This window comes from Platalea leucorodia (genome assembly GCF_965183815.1).
Source record: "Platalea leucorodia genome assembly, chromosome: Z".
NCBI classification, from domain to species: Eukaryota; Metazoa; Chordata; class Aves; order Pelecaniformes; family Threskiornithidae; genus Platalea; species Platalea leucorodia.
The window spans coordinates 5,496,332-5,514,651 of NC_138858.1; the positions used below are offsets into that span (position 1 = coordinate 5,496,332).

The 18,320-nt window shown below is 43.9% G+C and overlaps 1 protein-coding gene across 1 annotated transcript in view; it reads right to left on the reverse strand.

Annotated features, from left to right (window-relative positions):
• SETBP1 (SET binding protein 1) overlaps positions 1-18,320 on the reverse strand; it is a 263,504-nt gene that overhangs the window by 61,662 nt on the left and 183,522 nt on the right. The window contains 1 exon segment of the mRNA XM_082335560.1: positions 13,050-16,515. Coding sequence (XP_082191686.1) covers positions 13,050-16,515 — 3,466 coding nt within the window.

Consider the following 18,320-nt stretch of genomic DNA (forward strand, 5'->3'; position numbering starts at 1 on the left):
CACTTAAACAGAGTGCTGGGTGATTGAGGACTCAAGTATAGATGGGGTAATACTGAGAAACAGGAAAAAAAAAAAAGAAGGGGAACTGCCAGCACCTTGGGCAGCATTATTGGAGTGAGAAGTAATGTCTCTTCCCTGGAACATTTTAACCAGCGTAAATATATCAATACTTTGCACATTTTAAGTAGGCTTCTTTGTGATTCATGATGAATCAGAGGATGGAGCTGCCCTGCTCTGTACTCAGATATGGTGTGAAAGTGAAGCAGAAAGTTCCGTCAAGTCATAATAATACACTTCGTTTATAGACCTAATTTCATTTCCAACATTTCAAACCCGTGCCAGTATTAATTAATTAAAATCTTGCAACAGCTCTTTCAGTTGGGCAAGGGCTATTATATCATTATATCAGTTGGTAAATGCGGAGACCCTGAAGGCTAGATTGAGACTGCCTGCTTTAGGCATTCAATTTAGTTGTTGCAACATCTAAAAAAAATAGGTGCTTGGCTCCAGCAGAATGATTCAGATCACTTACGGCAGGTGCCTACGCAAAGTATACAAGCAACACAGAGACGGATGCCTCTGAAGTAGCACCCAAGTGATGTTCACACATTTCTCCATCAACTGAATGGTGAGCTGTGAGTCCTTCATGGGATGATTTAGTGTGGTTGCACATAGCCACTCAGGCGTAGGCACTAAGAAATATTATTCTCAGGAGTGTGGCTGCGTAAGTGCTTAATTCAAGGCTCAACAGTGTACAATTCTGATTATGTGGGAATCAAAATGCAAGCTCCCCTCTGAAGGGCAAGTATCTGTGTTGTGGGATAAGTGGGAGTAGGAAGCACAAGATATTAATGGTTTGATCACTTATCCAGAGAAGAGAAAACTGAAGATCTAGGCTGTCCAGCTCAAAGGGTTCTGACCCCAGCATTTCCACTTGCCCAGACTATACCGGGCAACAGGTAAGGCTGGAGTGGAGGCATTACCTCATCCTGCTGAAGGTCGACCACTCAACAACCAGAAGTATAAGATGCAGAAGCTAGAGAGTTTCAGCCTAGTGGAAGGGGAGTTATTTTGCTTGTAAATCTTTTATTTTAGAGCTCCATCAGATAAAGGGCATGAATCGAGTTAGGCCAGGGAACAGGCATTCCCTCATGACCCAGGTTTAGCTGGCACTTAGGAATGCCCAGGTACTTTCACACTGCCAGACTAACTTGTCCCTCTCCTGTATCCGGTATCCAGATCCTCCACACTCTGCACTTGTTAGCTGGCCATTAGAGAGCCATTTGTTCCATCCAAGAGGAAAGCTGGGCATGGCCAAGATGACAGTGTGCTCCAAGCTCTACTCCAGGCACAGTGTGGACATGCATCACACAGCTTTGGCTCTTTACCTGGTGCAATATTGCAATGCTAGTCTGAACTCCCCAGACCCCAGTATCCCTCCTGTCACTTCCCAGAGCACACAGGAAGCAGATGGCTGCAGAAAAGCCCCTATTTTGGCATCTGTGTTAGGAAAAAAAAAAAAAAAAAACCAGAAATAGCTATAATTGCACTCCAGGGCTACAGGGAGATGTTGTCCTGTAGAGGTCTGGATCAAGCACTGTGCAGCATGGTTTGGTCTACCCACTCCAGACACTTCCAGCTCCCAGCTGTGTGAACATAAGCCAGGCTGTAACAAGCAGTCCAGAGGTTTGGCCCACAAAACCAGTATAAATATGCCCCAAATTTCTCTTGCTGAGGTGTTCCATGCTAGCTTAATGTCACCTAAAACTGGTGGGTTTGGTCAGGCCGTGACTTAATGAAGTAGGCCCTTTTCAACACCTTGGGAGATATTAGCAGCTCCTCACCCACTTGTGAGTCATGACGGACTGCCAGGAGCTGTCTATCACTGAACACATGCGAAACCATATGCTTATGTCCTTAAGTTACTCTTAAGTCCAAAACACACTGTCCAGATCTATATACACACTCAGTTTCTGTGGGATATAGGTTCTTCTGCAGATGAAACAGACTGAGCCATTCCCTGGGACTTAGATGCATCCAATTCATTCCCATGGGGACTTAAGTTGACTCATGGATGGTCTAAATCATATTCACTGACTTCTTCAAACTATGCAGCATCTCAGAAACAGAGATGAGAAAAAGACTAAGGAGTCCTGAACCTAGGCTTGAGCCTGATTCATTGTCCTTTTTACCTGCTAGGGGTTTCTTTGATCTCAGCAAGACTGTCTCCCGATTAGCAGTAGAAAATGGATCCTGTTCTACTCACTCTAACATAAGAGTGGCTCCTATTAACGTTTTAGCAGTTTGTCCTTTTATGCAAGAACTTGCACAGCTGACTTGGCTAAACATTTAATGGGTACGCTTCTAGTGTGGGAGGAAATGTTAAGCACTGCTTATTGTTACTTAGAATTACACACCCAAATGCCATAGCTCCATCCAGAGTTCCCAGGCACCTAGCTGCTTTACTGTCTACCACAGCACACTATATCATAAATAAGATCTTCCTTACTGCCTAAAGTAATGTCGTGATGCACTGTAGCAGCCAAAGAATGATAGGTTTGCAAAACGCATGCATTGCTTCAGATTGCAATGAATTAATTTAAGAGGAGATCAGGCAACAACCATTAATTTTAATGCAACAGATTTGTCTGCTCCTCTTATTTACAGAGATGTTGTCTCACCAGATCAAATCAATGAAATTACGACAGATCGCCCAGTGTACTGAGAACAGCCAGTATCTGCCTACCATCTCGGAGAGGCATCCCTTTGTCTAATGCCTCCAGTTTCTGTTCTGCCACATCTCTACCATTCAGTCTGTTCTGTTGGAAACAGAAAAATTAAAGTTTTCCAATGTACTTGGCTGAGTCAGAAGCTCTTTTGGGCAGTCATGCACAGGTGCATGGATTGACTGCCCTGCTAGCAGTACATTTGGCCCCACCGTTCTAAAGCAGATGTGCTGTTGTCCTTGGGTGCAATTCTGGAAGCCATGTGTGGGGTGTACACAACTCCACCCTCAGCTGAGGTGAGAAACTTGTTCAAAGTGGTTTTGAGGTTTTGTTAAGAAGCAAAACAGGAAATCTGCATGAATGTGGAGTTTAACTATTTTTTTAACTTGTTGCTCTTCCACAGTACTTTTTTTTAATAGAAAATAAATAACTATCAGAATGACAAACATTCTGCAGCTGACCATGTCCCAGTTCTGGGATAAGCCCAAGGTTTTACTGGTGCAGACTAGACTTCAGGCAGCAAAGAGAACCTGGAGTAGTCCAGGGATTTTTTCTTTTCTTTTTTAAGCAAACCAAGCAACGCAAAGGCTGTGTCAACTTACTTAAGTGCTCTTTATGCCAACTAACCATAGCTGGCACAGAAAACAATGCTGACTATTGCTCCCTTCCCTGCCTACACTGGAGGCAAGGAAGGCCAAAGACACAGAGCTGAAACGGCGGCTCTGTGCCATCTGGAGAGACTGTATCCTCAGCCTGGATCATTGGGAGCAGAGAAACCACCACTGAGTTGCTACTAAAAATCAGTGAAAAGGACAATAAACACATCAGTGGGGTGAGGAGCATCAGCACAAGCCTGCCTGCCCCAGCACACTGACCCTCATACACAGTACTGCTACCATTGCTGAGGGCATCTGGTGCCCTTGTCTCTTTTATCACTAATATTTCCTCTGGTAACTGTGAAAAACATAAGAGCTGGTTTTATAGCCTTAGTAATGTGGGCCCTCCACAGGCTTGAGAAAGCTACGGTGAAACCATCAAGTCATCTTGGGGAGAGTGCCAAGCAGCCCAGGAACAGGAAAGCCATCACTGCTGGCCTTGATGTGGGACCTAATGGCAAAAACCTCCATCACCAGAACTGCAAACTGCTCTGCTTTGTGGTACATTGCTGATTCACATTCCATGACACTGCTGAGTAAACTCTACCTAGATGTCCCCGCAACTGTTTCTAGTGCTATATAATGCTGAGTTTGGGTAAGAGTCTGTGATGAGATATGCTGATGTCATTCACAAAAAACTGCACTAAGACAAATGAGTTACTGATAGGTATAATACAAATTGGCTGAGCTGTATTTGCCATTGGGATCAACCAGGCAAGTTCCTCACAGTTTGGTCCCAGTTTATTTAAGCTGCCTGTGTGTGCTGCATGAGGCACCAGCAATGCTTTTGCTGCTGCTCCAGCATCACACTGACGTCAGCACTTTTATTTGATTTTCTGTCACTGTTTTCACAGATTAAATTTCAACCAGTGACCCATGGCTTGATAGCTCCTTAGCAAATCCCTCTGAACCCTCTAGTCCTGCCCTTGCTTGACAGTTAACTCTGCATTGCACATACTCCTGAAGCCTCCTGAAATCAGCACCGCCCCATGTGAAAGCTTGGTCAGACTCAGTTCTGCTGCAAAAGCCTATGGAGATCCATACCCAGCTGCATGTTTTCAATGACAAATCACTAACGATTCCTATTATAAGTCCTTGGGTCTTTTCAAGTCTTTGAGCTTGTGTAAAAACTCCTCCATGGACAGTCAAAGCTTTCCTTTCCCACCCCTCCCCTCAGTCCTTGATCTATAGGGGAATTATTCTGACTTCCTTCTTGGTGAAACCTTAAAACAGGGCATTCTTACTCCTTTTGTTGTTCAGCATCATTATTGAAATCAGGCAGACTAAGGCAGCTGGGATAATGCTCTTTCAGCTTTCTTTTGCTATGATGCATGAACATAAAACTCTCGGTAGGCAGTGGGAATGGAGAAGCTACCTCAGATCATGCTCTGGAGGTCACAGACCCCAACTCTCACTTTTGCAGTTGGGTTGGATGGGACACAGGTTGCCCTGAGTGCTTTATGATCTCACTCACAGGCAGATATCTTGAGCTCAGCTCTTCCTATGCCCAGCTCCGAGTCACAGTGACCAGCAGGTTAATAGTAAAGATACAGCCATTGCTTCGTTTTACTTCCTCCATGCATCTGAGCAAATTTCTTGCCTTGTACCTGGATTATCAGTGCCTTTGAGCAAGAAATTATATTGTGTATAGTCCAGAGCTATAGCACACACTTTTCCTTCTAACTCTTCTTAAACTGCCACTTCCACAAGTATTCAGACTGCGCACTGTCAAAATCTTAACGCACCCTCTTACTCCAAGCTAAGAAAATCTCTACAAATGCTGAACCAAGACTGTTTTTGGCACCTGGCAGGTAAAGCACAGATGCAAGGACTCTGGTGTGGCCCTGCCAAAGCCACAGATGGGACTTCCCAGCCCCACAACCTCTTTTTGCCTCTACAGAAATTTCACTCCAGAAGTCAACCTTAGTGATTTCAATAGGGAGACACTTGATTTATGCCGGGGCCCAGATGAGAATCCGGCCGTGATTCTTTATTGCCTTTTAAAGCCAATAGCCCAGCAGAAGCCAATTGTCTCAGACGCGAAGCTGCTGCACACCCAATGTGGACTCTGCACAACTCCATAAACCAGCAGTGGTCTAAATAAAAACTTCAAACAAGACATTCTGGCATTGGCCAGAAAGAGCAAAGATAAATAGCTGGGAGCCGCCAAGTTGTGAAGGAAGAACCGCTTGACTGTTGGACAGAGAGCAAAGTAAGAGGCAGAAATTAGGCAGGGTGCTGGGAGGCTTGTAACACTCCCAAAAAGCAAAGGGGTCACAGCATTTAATTTGATTAATTCATCGCTGGTCCAAAAGACTTTGTACTGAGCCTCAGGCAGCGCAATAAACATACAATCATTAAGTGAGGAAATAAAAGATTGGTTGGGTGGTAAATACTCCAGCTTCCTCTCCCACTCCAGCTTCCCTCTTGTTTCTTCTCTCCTTGGTCAGTGCAAACATTGGAAGCAACACAGTAAGCAAGCAGTAGCATTAAAACAACAACAACAAAACTCACTGTATTTCAAATGCCTTGGTCAAAACACTTTCAAGGAAAGCTTTGACTTGCTTTCCCTGTCGTTTTTGTTTTCCCTCAACAGCTCATTCCTCTAGGAAATGCAGCGAGCAGAATGGAGTAACAGTCATGCTAACTTGGCCTCCTCTCCCCAGGACTGGCCGAAGACTTAGTGAAAACAACAAGAAGGACGTTTATCCTAAGGGGGGTGGATAATGCTTTTGGAGGTAATTTCTGTAGTTTTGGTTGTACTCCTAAGCATCCAGGGGCCCAAAAGCTGTTTTGGTGAATGTAATGAATTGTATTTACAAATAATGGTATTTTGTAAACCTTCGATGCTAACTTTTATGGGCCAGATGGTACAAACACTCAGCCTGTAACTGCACAGTGCCTGTCCCTCACCACAGGACACAAGGGGAGGGCACAACCCGCCCCACTGACATTGGGGCTGGAAAACGTCTGCAGCTGCTTGAAGTGATGTAGGAGCCTGGGGTGTCTGAGGAAACCACAGCAGAGGCAGAGCTGGGGAAAGGGAGGGTGACTAATACTCCATACATCCTCAGCAAGTGAAGTTCACGTCTGGCTCTTCTCCCATTCGCTTCAAGCAATGCCACTGCTCCCACGCTGCATTTGCTGGGCATCGCTGTGTATCAGACCTCACCACGGCTCTGTACAGCAGGAAACTGCTTTTATCCCCTTTTCCCAGACATACGCTGAGGTTTACTGCAATTTAGACACATTTCTGCAGTCACATGAGAAAACTATGATATGGAAGATGGGTCTCCGAACCCTGGACCGTGCATCAGCCTGCCTCTGCTTTTGTGCACACAATGCCATGTTACACCTAGGTCCCATTGAGTCAAATACCACTACTGAAGAAAGCAAGGTGGCTTATATGTGTGTTTGAATTGATTTCTAACAAACTTCATTCATCACCTGATTGTCACTTCTGCTCCCTTGTTCCAGTATGTAAAGGTGCATCCGTGAGTATATATGCAAGACCCAGCCCGTACAGGCATTCATTTTATGTCTCTAAGCTGGTGAGGTGAGAAAATGTTCATCAAATATAGTGTTGGACCACTGTTTCCCCTATTGCTGAAATAATGTGTTCACTGCAGAATAATGAACCAACTCTGTGATTCTGGAGCTATAAAAAAAATATTGTGAAAAGTATTATTATACAAAAATCAGCAAAGCTTCATTAATAAGGCGGTTGGCTAACCCTATTTGCCTGCGTCTTCCACATACATTCAGAAGAACAAATATGCTTACCCACTACTGAAACATAGATCCTTTTTTGCTGTAAAAGTGTGGCTGATTAAGGCTTCGTGACAATAGCCCAGAACTGCATATGCTGTTTCTTAAAAAAAACCCAAACAACACCCCCCTCAAACCAAAACAAAACTCATGGTGACTTTGCCAATATTTCACCATGTTTGTTTTTGCTCACAGCAAGTCCTGCTTTAAATCACATTAATGCATTTGACTTCTGAGAAAGGATGAACTAGAGATTTATTCTGTACTGTGTGGCAACGGCCCATTCCAGTAGGAAACTGAGCCATGGAGGGGAGTTTTGTCAGGGAAGAAATCTCATCTGGATAAATGATACTCCTCAGCAGAGCATGGTTACTTATATGTGTGTTTGTACTGACATCAGATGAATGCTGTTCATTTGTTTGATTGTCACTTCTCCTCCCTTCCTCCAGTATTCCTCCTACTCTCCCTTTGGAAGTTTAATCACCCAATGTAAGGCTTTTTAACAGGAACAAGGGCACTTTTAAGATAAAGATGTTGGAAAATAACTTTAAACAAATATAACTTACAGTCATGCATTTAATAAGCGTGACTTGCATATGTACACATGCATGACACTCCTTCTTCTCCTACTCAAGACACAGGGCCAAACACTACTCACTGTGTGATGCCCATCCTCCATCTAAAGCTGATACTGATTCCTTCAGAGTTAAACCAGCGCCATACAGACTAGTTGAGGAGGAAAGGTCAAATCAGAAGAAATTCAGCTTGTGGCACTGGTGGGCATTGAGGAGGGAAGGCATGGGGAGGCTTGTGGGTAAGTTAAGCATTAATTTGTTAAGCATGTTAGTCATGCTAACTATCCAGCATTCGGAGACTGATGATTACTACCTTCCTAATAGCTGCATATGATTATCTTTATATTCCTGTAAATTTACTGTGCATGGTGTCTGTGCTATATCTGATGAAACCCATGCCCTTACTAGCCAATCTTTGAGCCATGATGCCCAATATGCAAGCAAGGCAACCTTTGCTTGTATAATCACCGGTAAAAAAAAAAAAAAAAAAAAAAAAAAAGAGGTAGAAATACTGTGAGTGTAAAGTAGCATAGACCTTGATTAATCTCACTACAAAGAAAAGCACAAACGCAGTCCTGCATACAGTGACTTTTGACCTCTGCTTCACCCCCAGCTATATAGAATCATAGAATCATAGAATCATTAAGGTTGGAAAAGACCCTTAAGACCATCGAGTCCAACCATTAACCTAACACTGCCAAGGCCACCACTAAACCATGGCCTCAAGCACCACGTCTACCTGTCTTTTAGATATCTCCAGGGATGGAGACTCAACCACTTCACTGGGCAGCCTGGTCCAGGGCCTGACTACCCCTTTGGTGAAGAAGCTTTTACTAATATCCAACCTAAACTTCCCCTGGTGCAGCTTGAGGCCGTTTCCTCTCATCCTATCACTTGTTACTAGGGAGAAGAGACCGACCCCAACCTCGCTACAGCCTCCTTTCAGGCAGTTGCAGAGAACGATAAGGTCTCCCCTCAGCCTTCTCTTCTCCAAACTAAACAGCCCCAGCTCCCTCAGTTGCTCCTCGTAAGACTTGTGCTCTAGACCCTTCACCAACTTCATTGACCTTCTTTGGACACACTCCAGCACCTCGATGTCCTTTTTGTAGTGAAGGGCCCAAAACTGAACACAGTACTCAAGGTGCGGCCTCACCAGTGCCGAGTACAGGGGCACTCCTGGCCTGCAATGATTGTAACTAGGACATAATCAGACAGGTCATATGCACAAATTGCCATCTTATCTGTGCATCTTAAAAAGTTAAATGTGCTTTTCCTCATTTGCCTGCCTAAGGAAATAGGGAAGAGGTAATCATTCCTGCTTTTTTCCAAGGCACAAGCTATGGCATCGAGACTGCTCATCAGCAGTGCAAGTTTCTTCTTCAGCATCATGTATGAAAGCAAAGCAGGCAGACACATGACAAGGAGATGTGGAGTTTGCTATGAGGATCTCTTTAAAATACAGCTCTGCTCTCAGTCTCCCCAACCCAGCTGTGACACTAATCTGTGGCCCCTTGCTGGGTCCCTCACCTGGAGCTTTAGTAACTGCTGGAGAGAAGATAAAAGGATCAGCCATCCAGCTGTGCACAAGTGCCTCAGGTCACAGAGTGCCAGAGGGGCCCCAACAAAGTTTTGCAAATGCATGAGGTGTACCTCTGGCTGCGGGGAGTGGAAGGAGAGAGTCAACTGAGTCAATGCTTGGTGCATACAACTTGAAAGTTCAGTTTAGGATATGCCCAAGCGAGAGTCTGACTGTGGTAAGGCAGGATCTGAAACACTTTCTGCTGTATTGTTGCCTATAGGTCAGACTAATGCCACTGGACTAGTCTGCTGCATCAGCCAAACAAGAAAGCAGGGTTCAATTAGTTTTGATTAATTAGTCTTTCTAAATGCCGGAGGGTTAGGTGAGCACAAGGAATCTTACAAAAATAACAATTTCAGAAAAATACAGCAGGAAGCAACAGGTCATGGGGAGTGGATGGGAAGGAAGGTGGAAAGAGTTATTAATTAGTGTTTATGGAAAGGACTGTAGTTTCTTCAGAACAATGGTGGAGAAACAGGCAGTGCACTGGGAGAATAGCCATATGCATTAACACGTTTATTCCCATTAGTGCCATGCATTGCATGTTTAATCCCAAGAGGTCCCGAGAGACGTAAAATGAGTCAAAGCTCACGAGGTCCCCACTAATAAATGGCCAGTGATAGTCCAAGCTGGTGCAGTATAGGGAATGGACCTTTACTGTGGCCAACCAAGGTGGCTGGTGGCACTCCCTCAATGGGACCCTTCACTCTTGGTATAGATTTCTTGTGCCAGGACTGCAACCAGCTCCCCCAGAAAGTAAGAGACACAACTCTTCCCTTGACATCCAAATCTTTCTAGATTGTAAAATCATACATAGATTTAAGATTATATGGCAGGACTGTTTTCTACCATACGTATGACCACTACATAGCACCAGGGAACACTGAACTTTTCAGAAATGGCTAAGTGCTGTTCCAACACAGATAACAATAATAATAATAAGAAGAAGAACAGTTGGCACCTGCACCAGCACACTATATTGAAATAAACTGCAATGCCTGAATGCCAAAGATCACTAAATGATTCTCTCATAACTCTTATCACAAATATCTCTACCAAGTGCGGGTGGGTTTTGCTCCATATTTCATCTTCAGCAACATACAATGAGGTTGCAAATGACATTACTGAGCATGCCAAAATGCCCATGCAGTAAAGATAACACTGAAATTGTGATATAAATCTATTTTCAACATTCATCTGAATATTCAGGATGTCTCCTCTTATCTCTGGTATATATTATTTTTGTATTGTGAAAGATGACAAATACCGAATGGCAAGAGCAATCAGGCTATGGAGATCGCCTCCTGAAACAGAGCTGTATGTTCCCATAGGGCTTTTTTTTTCTTTTACCTTTTATTTTTATGATTAGTCAATCACTGTTTAGCCACTTCAGGGAAATGCAAGGTGAATTAGGAAAAAGAAGGTGAAGGTTATCACGGAAAAATTTAATCCCTCCTCAGTGGGAACCAGTTAATGGTTATGGCTAGACTCAAGTCCAGACCTCTATTGGGAATCCCAGTGAAGGTGAAAGGCAGAGAGGAAAAAAAGCTGCACTGAGATCTTAGATGGTCATAAGCAGACAGATGCTCCTAGGCTTTAATGAGCAGTCTTGGCTCCAGGCCTTTCTTGGCAGAGCTATTTAGTTTTAGTATTTTTCCTTGTAGTGCAAGGTATGGCTCTGGTTAGCTGGCTATGCTTAGGTAACTGCTGATGATTTTTCCATCTAAATAATATCTTGACAATGAAGAAACCAGTTCATAATCTGTGACTTGATGGATTAGGTCATGGGGAACAATGTGCAGCTGTAATCGTGAAAAGTAAAAATAAATAAAAATAAAAATTTTAGTTTAAATGAGAACCAGTTTTAAAAATTTAAACAGCAAATCTGGTGGAGCTCCTACTGCAAGTTCTACCACTCCATCTTACATTTTTATTGTCATGGACAATAAACTAAAGGAAAATAACATGAAATGGACTTTTTCTTTACCAATTCTATTTCTAAGTCAGCCTGGTGGGGATCATGCCCCTACTTTGGAAACTCATTTGGGTTCAGCAGTGCTGAGAATTTTCTTTTGACAGTTTGCTATGCCTAAGTAAAATATATTAAATTGGAAAGTACACGCTTAGCAAACATCTTCTGTTCAGAAAGAAAAAAGGCTACAAATCCAACTGTTATCAAACTGTGAAATCAGTAACTTCCACTAAAAAACCGAGAAAGAGCCTTGTTAAAAATTTTGAAGACTTTTAACCCTTGTCTGCTAGGACACAACTTCCTTAATGCAATAGCCATGGCAGCACTTGGTGGAGAATAATTTTGTTCTTTGTCAGGCATAACCAGTGACTGAATTCAGTCTCTTTTCCAATATTTTTGGATGTCTCATTTCTGGGTGTTACAATTGGTCTGATATAATACGGTATCATGAATGGGAATGTTTTCATGGGATAAGCTCTCATTTTAGACTGCTTTTCACTGCTATAGTCCAGATCCTGGTCTCAGTGAAGGAAATGGAAATGTCTAGGTGGCTTAAACATGAGCGATCTTTGGCTCTCAATCATTTACAAGTCAATAAAAAACTAAAGAGCCTTACATTGGCAGGTTACACAAATTCTCTGCTCCCTCTGTGTTCTCAGCTGATTCACTTTTCATTTTGGAGGCTATGATGAATTACGTTTCTTTGAAGCTCTTTTTTAGCACATCAGAATCTCATCCGCCACTGGCTGGTTCAGTAAAGCTCACCCTTTTCCAGAACTAAGTGTGAAATCTGCTTTGTGATAAATATCTGATGGTGCAGGAGCTCTGGGCTTGTTCCCAAGCTAAATTCATTTATATTGCAGTAAAACACCTGCCTCTGTGTCATCACAAAAGCAGCTCCCTATCGTAAAGTACAATTCACTCTCTCAGACAAGATTCAGATTCCTTTTTTTTTCCCCCTCTGCAGGAGAGGAACAGATGTCCTAGCAGCCGAAAGGAGCTTCCTCCCTTGTCATCTACCCAGCTTATATTTCCAAGTCATGAGCCCTAAAACTCTTCAGAGTCAATCAGCTAGGGTTCATTGTTTCCATGACACCAGTCCCTTCCCACAGCCACTCAATGCTCAGGATAATTACTTTACATGACACCTGCCAACTGGAAGTGACAGATTTACACTAGGATTGTACCCAGGGTCTCCATATATTCAGCCCAGCTATCACCATGATGGGTCCCTCTGGATCAGCAGTACACCACACCAGTCATGGGACAATGACCCAGCTCCACAACTTCCCACGTGTCAGGTCCATCCCATCAACAAATGGCTTTTGTACACTTTGTAGGCCAGAGCAGAGACTCTCTGATTAGTACCGTGGCTGTTGTCCCAAAGGCTGGGCAATGACTACTACCCCATGACATTAGACACCAATAAGAGGGATGCCTACCTTGCTAACAGGTATTATAATTGCTGCTGCTGCAGAATGCAATGGTGAGATTTATGGGGGAAGCGCAACAAGCTATGAGAGATAGGCAAAGGCAGGCCAAATATTTTTAAAAATGCTGTGCAACAACTCAAAGACTTTCAAAGGTTTTGGCTTAATGTGTAGCCAACTTTTTTGTCAATGTCCCCAAAGTCTGGATGCAGAATGGGAGTAATTACAAAAAGCCAGGGAAGATATTGGGTCATAAATATATTTGCTGTAAATGATAAGTCCGTCTTTGTTCAGCATTAAAATTTAAATGCAGTAAGGTAAAATAGAATAAAGCAGAGCTTACCTGAAGAGGCTGAAGAATCATAAGTACTTCTGTCCTTCCTATTTGTCCTGAAGGGCTGAATGTCCTTTTCCCTGTAAGTTCCAAACCCTTCAAAGCTTCTTCTTTTATTCCCACTTGCATCGTTGTCACGCTTCTCACTCAAGGAATTCATTTCACCAAACATGTCCAGGGATTCTGACCTTCCATTACTCTCAGTATTACCAGAGTATCTCTTTGTGCAAGAGTCAATGGGATCATTGCTTGAGTCACTTTTATCTTTACTCTGTGTCCACTGCTGGGCATCAGAAAGTGATAACGTAGACAGTGTATCCACTTCAAAGTTATTCTTTGAGCTTTTGTGTCCGGTTTCACAATGCTGGTGCTTCTGCTTCTCCTTATGCTTGCTTTTCTCGTTGAGCAAGGAGAGGTCTTTATCTGAGCTGCTTAGCCTTTCATTGATCGCATGGCTGGAGAAGCCAGTGGACTTGCTAGCAAAGAGACCACTCAGATCTTCATGTGTCCCCAATATCCGCTCATCCTTATGCTTGTGCTTATGTTTGTGTTTCCTTTTGTGAAGTCGGCCACTTGAAAGGCTTGTTCCTCCAACCTTTGGAGGAGCTAAAGAGGACTGCATGTCTCCAAGGCCCATTCCCACAGGTGTTTGTAGGTGTACTCCGTGTTTCGCTTTATGCTTGGCAGTGGTGGACATCTTCATATGAGAGCTTGTATGGAATTGGGGTGGGGGCACGGTAGGTCTCATAAATGGGGAAGCCGCTCCGAGCGTGTGAGACAGGTACAAAGGAGCTGGATACTGACCATAGTAACCAAGATTCATCATAGGCATTGATGTGTAAGGCATTCCATAGGGTGCATAGTAACTCCCACTGGGAATAGGGTAACCGAACCCTTGTAAAAAAGGCACCTTTGTCATGGTGTCATTGGTTTTGGCAGGTCTACCACGCTTCTTCTTAGACTTCATGTCAGAGGTCCTGCGAAGATAGAGCAATGGGTCATACTGGATATATGGCACAGGATAGTAGTGATCAAAATTAATCCTGAAGATGCTGGGATATGGATTTTCATGATAAAATGTGTAACTTCTATGGGAAATCCTGAACACTTGAAACTTATTGATGAGTTCCTCAAGGTCTGCCAGAAACTGGAGGTCGTCTCTGTTCTGCAGGCTTTTCCTTTTCCTCTTGTGCTTTGGCTTTTTAATACTCTCATGAGAGAGAAAGTTATCCACAATGAGATGTTTCTGCCGGTGACCATGCCTGTTCTTTGTGCTGGTGTCAGATGGGATAGCCTCTGGATTGTCCAGGGTGCAGAAATCAAAGGAGTATCTCCGGCGGGATTCTGAGCTTTTCTCGGCTTGGTCAGAAGTGCTGTTGTTGTCTGTACCTATCCCACTGTCGCTCGGTATGGTTTCTTCGCTGTGAGACTCACTCACCGGCGACAGCGTGACTTCTTTCAGAGAACCTATTTCACAGAGGTGGGAAGGTGAATTGGCCATTAACCTGGGTGGAGACAGCTTCCAAGTTCCACTGTGCATTCCTTTCTGGGTCTTTGTAGGAAGAGCACTGATAGGTTGAAGATTTGGCATGGTTTTTAACTCTGAAAAATTAGTTTCAGTGCTTGCAGGACTAAGGTTGCCATTAGTCCCCACTAACTGTGTCGAGAGCGGATGAATAGCTGCTGGTGACGATGCCACAAGTGACTGCAGGTTGGAAGGCACTGCTGGGTTTTCTGGCTGGCTGGAAACAGGCCTTGAGTGCTTGATGGCTGTCTTAGGTTCTTCTGGCTGAGGCTGCAGCTCTGCTCTTGGCTTTCTGCCCCGTTTTTTACCAATGTAGATAGTCCCCCTCTTACTGACATTGATCTGCTTCCCTAGTCTGGCATCAATGGTGGTTGGCCCAGCACTAGATGGTGGCTGGACTTTTGCTTTCAGAGCTATGCTGCTGGAGCAGGAGGACAAGATCTGATTGAGAATATTCTTCCTCTTGAGGGTCTTCATTTTATTAATGGTCTTGATAGTCTTCTTATCCAAGACCCCAAGCTTTCCGACCTTTTTGTGAAACTTGAGTTCACTGATGGACTTGTCCTCTCCCGGGACCATGTGGGCCAACTTGGCCAGATTCCGTCTTCTCTTCCTTTTCTTCGTTCCTGGAAATTCACGATTGATTGGACTCACTGGGCTGGTGGAGGTTCCCTCATGAATGGTTTCAACAGTGAGCAAAGGCTGTTTCTTTGGTCGTCCTCTTTTTTTCTTGACAGGTGTGATCACAGTAAGACTGTCTGTATTGGTATACAGAGGGCTGGATGGTGTGATGGGATAGGCTGACGGAGGCTCCACCATCAGCTTGTCAGATGTTGTCATGGAGGTCTCCCGAAGGATAGATTTAGGTTTGCTGCAGGTCCATCGCCGCTTAGCTGCATGTTTGGGGTGCTGGACCTCAGACAATTTGCCAGCTGTGGGAAGATCAGTGGGTAGAAGAGTGGATGTCACAGCTACAGATTTTCTGAGTCTGGTGGCACTGTTGGGGGAAGCTTTGTCAATGAGCACACTGCTGTCAATAGCTACTAAGGGGGACTCATTTTCAATCACTTTCCCTGGCTTTGTGGCTCGAAGATCTTTTTTACTCCCCTCTGGTTGAGAGCTAGTTCTGTTTGCTACTTCACTGCTCATAACAAGTGCAGAAGGCAGGCTTTTCTCCTGGATAGTTTTGTCTATGGAAGATTTTGTGGATTGCCTTTTTTTCCTTTTGTGGCCAGATGTATCTGTTGTCGGAGATTTTATTGGGATAGTAATTCGTACGTGACTGGTGTCACTTTCACAACTGCTAGCAGAAGTGGGATTCTGCTTTGAGGGTGATGTATCCAACACACTGTCCATTGAGTAAGACTCCTTTTTCCCTTCCATGCTGTCATGGGATTTGCTGTCAAATGCTTTCTGAGCACTCTTCACCCATTCAATGTCTGTGGTTTGGATGGTTTGACTTATCAAGTCCTTTTTGCTGGACTTCTTCTTTGTACTCCCGGTGGGCAGATCGGGGGCCTCCAGCTGCACGCCTCCCTCTTGATCACCAAGAGGCAATAGCCCATTGCACTCAGAGGCACTGCTTGGCTGGGCGACCGTGCTGATGTTGTTGGGTGATGGGACCGCACTGCAAATGGCAAGCTCTTTACTACTGGCCGACAGCTGCCCCCACGTGCTGCTGGTGCAGGACTTCTTTGCTTGAGATTTGCTGAAGGAAACTCCTGGCTCCAGAGCAGAGACCTTGGTGGCACTAATTGCTTCTCGACTGGGTTCTGTGTTGATGAAGCAACTTTGAGAAGCAGACCCAGTATCGGAGCTTGCTGACCAGTCAAGATGGTGCTGGTTGCTACTTTTCTGCTGGTGCTTTGATTTTAAGGTGTCACCGGTGAAGTCTTGTTGGAGGCCTGGATCATAGTGCAGAGCAGCATGTTTTTGTGGCCTGTCATAAACCTAGAAGGTAGCAGAAAATAAATAGAAAAAAAAAATTAGTTTAGCCATCCATTCATAACCTCCGGTTGCAGCTCTTTATTTGTACAGTGAATGACAACTCTTCTTAACCAATGTCTTGTAAGTGCTAGGAGTCTTTATAAAGTCTTCTTATACTTGAGCCAAATTTGCATTTAGATTCATGCATTGTAAACAAGTTTTGTTTTGTTTTCCCACTCTAAAAACAATGGAAATATTTCTATAAATGCTAAATTGCTAAGGAAACATATTCTATTGATTTTTAATTTAAAACACAAGTAAAATATTTCCTTTCAATGGATGAATGGTGCAACTCAGCCTCCTGGTGAGAATCCCTTTTTCCTAAAAAAATAATCCCTCACAGAACTTGATGCTCAACAACAGCAATTAAGCTCATTGTTGTAAACAAGAAAAATGCAAAATTATCTCGGAAGTTGTAACAAACAAGAGGAAAACCCATGGGTCTACTTCCCTAGGAAGCCAGAATCTGCAAATATTTACTTGCTTAAATTTCCACATATAAGTCATCCCCACAAACTTAGTGCTTAATCATAGAATCATAGAATACCAAGTTGGAAGGGACCTCGAGGATCATCTGGTCTGACCTTCCTAGCACAATCTAGATGAGATGGCCCAGCACCATGTCCAGCTGAGTCTTAAACGTGTTCAGCATAGGGGAGTCAACCACTTCCCTGGGGAGATTATTCCAATGACTGACTGTTCTCATTGTGAAAAATTTACCTCTCATGTCCAATCGGAATCTCCCTGGCAGTAACTTGTACCCGTTACCCCTTGTCCTCACCATGGGACTCCTTGTAAAAAGGGAGTCTCCATCTTCTTTGTAGCTCCCCTTTAAGTACTGGTACACGGTGATGAGATCACCTCTAAGGCTCCTTTTCTCAAGGCTGAACAAACCCCACTCTCTCAGCCTATCCTCATACAGGAGGCTTCCCAGACCTTTGATCATCTTGGTGGCCCTTCTCTGGACCCCCTCCAGCCTGTCCACATCTTTTTTGTATAAGGGGGACCAGAACTGTACACAGTATTCCAGGTGTGGCCTGACAAGTGCTGAGTAGAGTGGGATAATGACATCTTTATCTCTGCTGGTGATGCCCTTTTTGATGCAACCCAGCATCCTATTGGCCTTCTTGGCGCAGCAGCACACTGCTCACTCACTTTGAGCTTCCTGTCCACCAGGACCCCCAGGTCCCTTTCCATGGAGCTACTCTCTAGCCAGGTCGATCCCAGTCTGAGCTGCACTCCTGGATTATGTTTTCCCAGGTGCAAGACCTTACACTTGTCCTTGTTAAACTTCATAAGGTTCTTGTTAGCCCACTCTTCCAGCTTTAAAATCATATGCATAGCATCAAGTGTGTGAGGCACACTTGGCAGGTTCAAGATTTGCATTGCTCCCTTTCCATTTTAATAATCATCTGCTATTTGCAATATTGGTAAGAGATATTTTCAATATGATTTCTAATCTGACAGCAGGTCTTCAAGCCACAGAGGTTACAGTAAGGGCAGAATTATGCTGAAGACTCTTACAGAGCAAAAGAATGTCTACATTTTTTTTCTTGGTGGGCCTCCTCCAGCTAAAGGAATTATGTTTGCTACAGCTGTAGCCTTTTGAAAAGGTCTCTTAAAGCAAAAAAGAAATATTTTATTTTACTTTCATCAGCTGACCTCTTCTAGCCCTTTGTTTTCTCCTGTTACACTTAGGAGCTTTTTTTGTAAAGCTCTGGATCAAACTGTGCAACTGATTTCATACACCTAGTACCACAGAAAACTGT